The following is a 6,690-nucleotide window of genomic DNA, read 5'->3' as shown; positions in this document are numbered from 1 at the left end:
TGTAAATTTGTATAATTTCATTATTTTTATTTTATGACTTACTTATCCCAAAAAAAAATAAAAAAAATAAAAAAATTACTTAAAATTTTAAAAATATTTACTAAAAACAAAATAATAAGAAAAGAAAAAAATTCATTTTTTAAAAAATTAAATTCAGAAAACTGAAACCAAGCATACTAATTATTATTATTTTTTTTTTTGTACAACCAATAATATTGAAACTTGTTTTGAAAAGATAGTTAAAAATTAACTTTTTAATTTCTTTAACTTTTTAACTTTTTTCTTTATAGGAGAAAAAATATGTTAAAAATTAAAAAATGACTTTTAATTCACTTTTCAAAATAGTGGTGTTTTAGAAAGTTGGTAAAAAATTGATTTTTGACTTTTTTTAGCCAAAAAAGCTAACTTTTGAATAGTGACTTAGGTAAAAAAATTAACTTTTTTGACTAAAAAAAATTAAAAATTAATTTTTTACTAGCTTGCCAAAGCAGGCTATAATTTTGAATCTCCTATATTTTTTAGTATCAGTAGTGTTAGAAACCACTAATTTAGTGACTCTAAACCTACAACTAATGAGTTGGCAAAGAAAAAAAAAAAAAAACCAACAGACACAATACATATAATGAGAATGGATGAGACCCACTACCACATCATTAATAGTAGCTCTAATTAAAGTTCCTACTCATCTTTCTTTGTAGTATACCTAAAATCATTGTTTTGCGTGAGGGATTAGTTGGGTTTGGTGTGTCAAGGCAGAGTTTACAGAGTGATGTGATGTTTTATTTGATACACACGTGGCTTCACAGAAATATCATATTTTTTATTTTTTAAAAATAATTTTTTTAAAAATTCTACTTTATTACATTTTGTATTTTTTTATTTTTACTAATTTTTTAAAACATTTTAAGTAATTCATTTTTTAAAATTTTAGATACGTTTAATATAAATACACATAAAAAGTATAATTTTTTGTGAAAAAATCTTTTAAAGATTTACTAAATATCAAAAATACAAAAAAAATACTAGAATTCAATATATATTTTTTATATTTTTATATATTTATTAATTTTTTAAAATATTTTTTATTTTTTAAATAAACCTAAATGAGGTGCAATTAAAAAAATAAAAAATAAAAAACTTAAAATTTTAAAAATATTCATTAAAAATAAAAAAATAAAAAAACTTAATTTTCAATTGGAACCAAACACACAGATACGGACCGAGAGTTGGCATAGGCAATTGGGACGGGGAATCCCAGGCCATGCGGTGTGTAGAAGTGTAAAAATATTATAAAAAATAAAATTATATATATCATTGTTCAAAAAATAGATGTTTTAAATCACCAAATAAATGTAATATGGGGGACAAGATCACTAAACTGGAGAGTTATATTAGAGATCTCAAATATTCTACTAAAAGTTTTATCAAATATCTCACATAGGTATGGGACCCACACAATGTGGGTCCCATGTGGGTCCCACACCCATGTAAGACATTTGGTAAAACTTTTGATAGAATTTTTGAGACCTCTAGCATTTTTGCTACACTGGATCCTCACTCTTTCTATGTAATCTTTCGTTGAGTTAATCATTTTATTCTTTTTATATAATCTTTCGTTGAGTAAATCATTTTATAATATTTTAATATGATAAAATTTAGAGTTATCTAGAATATTATTTTGGCTTAAAGAAAAATACTTGAGAACACTAAAAAAAGATCACTAAAAGGAGCACTACTGATGTGGTAGTGGGCTCCGCCCACTTTCTATGCTTTGTTTTTATTTTTTTATTATTTTTTTTGCCATTTTCAATATATTAGTGCTATTAGTGATGTATTTTTTAGTGGTCTAAATCATTGTTGACAATTAAGAAACTATTCTCGTTGGCATGTTATTACTGGCTGCTTATGAGCAGCACATGCAAGCGTAGTTGTCAATTATCAACAGCAGAGTATCATATTATTTCCCAACTCAGAACATTTTACTATATAAAGGCTTCAAAGCCATAGTTTATCTTCACCTCGCCACTTGCCTGTTAATACTACTTTCATTTTTGGGCTTTAATAGGAAGAGATGGGTCTCACTCGCCAAGTAGAGATCAAATCAGATGGAGATGCGTTCCATGAAATCTTCAGATACAAACCACATCACATAAGCACCATGTCTCCTGGTAACATTCACGGTGCTGATTTGCATGAAGGTGAATGGGGTACTGTTGGCTCTGTCATCTACTGGACTTATACTCATGGTATGTTTTTCTGACTTGTTCTGAGGTGGTTATCTCCTGTTTTGTTTCTGTCCATTTTTGATCTTAGGTTGGTATCTTGCCATCCTTTTTGCTTTCAGTAAGGAGTTAGCTTTCCTCCGGCCTAGATTATGGATTGGAGGGTGATACCTCGGTACGAGGACTCTATTGCTGTTCTCATTTTAATAATTAAAATAGTTTATTTTGTTGAGATTTTTGTATATGTCACGCATAAAAAAAATTAGATTTATTTTTTTAAAGATAAATATGATAAATTGAATAGATTATTAATACATGAAAGATTTTATAAAATGAACGATTCACATCATTAAAACGGGACCATGTTCTAAAAGGAAACGGAGTCTTTTTAGTAATACTACCAACTCAAAAATTTTACTCAAAATTTATCAAGAATTATCAATTTATGGTCAAAATTTATTCTACACATGATTCTTAATATACAAATTCAATTTTAATCCAACAATCTTATTCTGGGTAAAGATTTAGAATTGGTTCTCTGGGTAAACAAAATTACAGATTTGTTTTTCGTTCGTGCTTTCACATAATTTTGCTAGCTTTCATGTGTCAATATAATTGAAATTGATCGATTTTGTTGTGATCCCCTTAGCACTTTCCATTTTTTTTTTTTTTATTTGATCAACAAGGAAAAGGGGTCACCGTTCTACTAAAAGTACAGCAGTGACTGTGATCTTTATTTGAGGTGTATAATAGTCTTATTTTTATGATCCAAATCGTTATTTTGTAAAGTTTATTTACTTTATGCCTACCAAAAATCATATTAATCGAATATCAACAATTATATGATCGACAACCAAAGAAATAAATAATAAATTTTTCTTTTGAGAAATAGTATAAACAATATGCAATTCTATCATATAATTATTGATATCCAATTAATATAATTTTTAATAAGCATAAAATATTGAATAAATCCTATAAAATAAACGATTTGAATTATAAAAATAAGATCACAATACACGTTAAATAAAAATACCACAGTTACTTTTAACACAGACCCCTTTTCCTAGGTTGACCATGTCATAAGTTTCCATTTGTTACCCATGGTGTTGCTCTCATCATAAAGATTGACCACATAACAAAGCTAGTCCATGTTTACCAATGCTTACAAAATATTCATTTTTAATAGATTTTTATTCTAAATCTAAAGCGGCTAGTGAAAGTTTTAAATTTTATAATGGTGATCACTGTCATAAATTATTGATTTTAAACTAGATGATGATGCTGCAACAATTTATAGTTTTAGCGGTTAAATTTGACGATCAAATTCATTTTAGTTGCCAAAAGTATTACATTTAGTGATTAAAAATTATATTGGCTGGTAATTATTTTAGGGTTTAGTTACTAAATTTTTTTGTCCAGGTATATTACTTTTTGGCGATTAAAAATGTTTAGGTCTCGTTTGTTAGCTATACATTTTAACTAAAAATTAAAAAGTCATTATAAGTTGTCACATAACTCTCTTTTATTTTTCTGCATATTTTTTTTTAAAAAGTTAAAAAATTACTAAAATAACTTTTTTCAAACGAGATCTTAGTCACTAAATAGTTATCACTAGGCAACTAAAAAATATATTTGTTGGCGTTAGTTTAGGTTTTTAGGCTACTAAAGTTTCGTTTAATCATCATATAGCAGTTTTTACCAACTAAAATAAATTTAATCACCAAACAACTAGCATAAATGATGTTGTTAATTTTTGGCGACCAAAGCTTTGGTCAGCAAATGTTCTTTGGTGGCAAAAAAAACTTTAGTCGTGATATAGTAATTTTTGCCTACTAAAATAGTTTAGTCGCCAAATAAGTAACATAAATTTTATATTTTATCTTTGGTGACCAAAAAGGTCGTCGGTAAATAGTTATTTCCGGTGACAAAAACACTTTTAGTCATGGATTAATAATTTTTGCCTACTAAAATTTTTTTATCACCAAATAATTAGCATAATTTTTACTTTTTATCATTAGCGACCAATAATTTAGTCGGTACACATTTATTTTTGGTTACCAAAATCATTTAGTCAACAACAAATAAAATAATCCATGACTAAATGTTTGGGGTTCAAATTGTTTGATTTTTAATTGTTTGAAATTTTATGAAATTTTACAATTTAAAATACAAATAAAATAAAAAATTTGTCACATCATCAAAGCTTTGTATCAGAACATGTGAGGCTCATTTCCCTTTATAATTGTGAGCAAAATTGTCTAACAATAAAAATAGTTGAAATTTTTTTTTTTTTTCTTTGAATAAAAAACTTTACATGCCACTTATCTTAGTACAACCTCACCAAATAAGACTTGTAGGTGATTATTTTTAAAATATGCCTCAATAAATTTGCATTTTAAATTAAACAATAGGTAATTGAGGTTATAAAACTTATAATAACATAATCACTTTAGACAGTTGATATTTTGAGATTTGATGGGATACTGAAACCTTATAAAATGAAATTGAAATCTTCAAACCATCCATATTGAAGTAAATGTTGTTGCAGACCATTTGAATTTCTTTTTTTGAATGCAAATATGGCCCTTATATGAAGGGGTGGTTTGGAATTTGATTATTTAGTGGTCCTTTTAACCTTTTATAAAAGGATATATAAAAAAGTAAAAAAATAATGTGATAATTTATAATAAATAAATTGTTTATTAATATGAAGAAACTGCATGTAAGTGAGAATTGGCCAAAAAAAAAAAATTATTAACATATGGAGAAGGGTAAATAACACTTATACCCTTGCAACATTTTATTTACATCTGACTACCGATAAACTTGCACCATTTATGTATTTTTAATTTACGTAAATAACATTGAGAGTCTTATGTGTCCATTTAATAATTATTGAGAATTTTACATGGATCAAGTGGCATCCACGTGTTTGGAATTTTTGGATGGTTGGGATGGTAAATGACGGGATATTACTTTTTTTTTTTTCATCGTTTCATAATATGTATATTAAAGAAAATAAAATTTTTTATAAGAAAGCTTGTGGAAGTTCTAAAGTCTCAACATAATTTTATTAAGATTTTTGAATTATTGTAAGAGAAAAAAATACATGTCTAAAAATGATTGGTTGATTAAATTTATTTTAATATTATTAATATCATGTAAATTTATATGTTCTAAATTAACTCCACGAAAATTTATACCATATATAGATTCTCTTTAGTCTTCTAATATTTTGTATCGCCTAAATTTGTATGTTTCAAAATTAAATTTGTATGTTTTAAATTTATGTTCCTAAATTAGCTCCTACATAGTTTCAAACCCAACACTAGCTTGATTGACTGAGGCATAATGTTTTCTATTGTTTGACTTTATCATATGTGATACCATAGATGGAAAAAAGAAGACTGCTAAGGAAATTATTGAAGCAATTGACGAGGAAAAAAAGTCGGTTACATTCAAGGTTGTTGAAGGTGATCTCATGCAGTTATACAAGACCTTTATAATCACGGTACACGTGGATACAAAAGGAGAAAACAACTTGGTGACTTGGAACTTTGAATATGAGAAGCTGAATGAAGCTGTTGAAGAACCAACAACACTGATGGACTTCGCTATTGCTGTCACCAAAGACATTGAGACTCACCATCTCCAACAGTAGATGCAAAGCTGACGTGGCTTGCTAGTATGGTATGAAGTGTACTTGTGAGTGATAAAAGTATCTCCTGTGAATATGAAGTGTACTTGTGAGTGATAAAAGTATCTCCTGTGAATAACGTGTACTTGTGAGTGATAAAAGTATCTCTTGTGAAAAACTTGTATCTGTTTGTAATGTGATTGTTTATTTGGTTGCTTTATTTATGCATAATGATAAATGTAACCATTTGTGTAATTGATTGGGTGAATTTGAATTTGGTGAAGTGTTGCTAAAAATATCTTTTGGTGTTTTATTCAACAATCATTCACAATACTTACACAGTATTTATAGAGATATTACACTTCAACTATGGTTATATTTTTAACTGGAGTTCTAACAACTTTACTACTGATATAGTTATTCTAACTTTCTAACTAATTTGGCTGTTATAACTGTAACCTTTAGCAGGGGAAGCCATGCACTACACTCTCGGTTTTGACTGGCATTGGCTGAAGTTGCACTGTAGTGGACTGATCATTCATCTGTCGAGGTTGAGCTTGATCATTAGAAGATTGAGCTTGATCAGTAGGAGCTTGAGGTTGAGTACTAGTGGTCTTATCATCCTCTGTCAAGCTAATAGGAGAAGCATGAGTCAGAAGTTTGTGTTGAAGAAATTGAAAATGAGATACAGAAAGGGGTTTGGGTTTAGTAAAAATATCAGCAAGTTGGTCTACAGTGGGAATGTGTTTGATAACCAGCTGATTTGAAGCCACACACTCACGAACATAATGATAATCCACTTCAATGTGCTTCGTACGAGCCTGAAAA

General features: G+C 27.9%; 1 protein-coding gene across 1 annotated transcript; it reads left to right on the top strand.

The window, feature by feature from the left end:
- Positions 1-1,883: 1,883 nt before the first annotated feature.
- LOC114271406 (kirola) lies at positions 1,884-6,158 on the top strand. The gene is made up of 2 exons (XM_028213026.2): positions 1,884-2,246; positions 5,618-6,158. Exons 1-2 carry the CDS (start codon positions 2,072-2,074, stop codon positions 5,884-5,886), a joined length of 444 nt encoding a protein of 147 aa, XP_028068827.1. The 5' UTR covers positions 1,884-2,071; the 3' UTR covers positions 5,887-6,158.
- The last annotated feature ends 532 nt before the right edge of the window (positions 6,159-6,690 follow it).

Source organism: Camellia sinensis, chromosome 11, assembly GCF_055761805.1.
Source record: "Camellia sinensis isolate YWXY chromosome 11, ASM5576180v1, whole genome shotgun sequence".
Taxonomy (NCBI): domain Eukaryota; kingdom Viridiplantae; phylum Streptophyta; class Magnoliopsida; order Ericales; family Theaceae; genus Camellia; species Camellia sinensis.
Note: the sequence above shows the minus strand (reverse complement) of the source record. Positions and strands in the feature narration are given on the sequence as shown.

Excerpts from the sequence above, each read along its gene's own strand:
- LOC114271406 (XM_028213026.2), top strand. The coding sequence starts at position 2,072 with ATGGGTCTCACTCGCCAAGTAGAGATCAAATCAGATGGAGATGCGTTC. Across the intron at positions 2,247-5,617 it reads CTACTGGACTTATACTCATG|ATGGAAAAAAGAAGACTGCT; the intron begins GTATGTTTTTCT and ends GTGATACCATAG.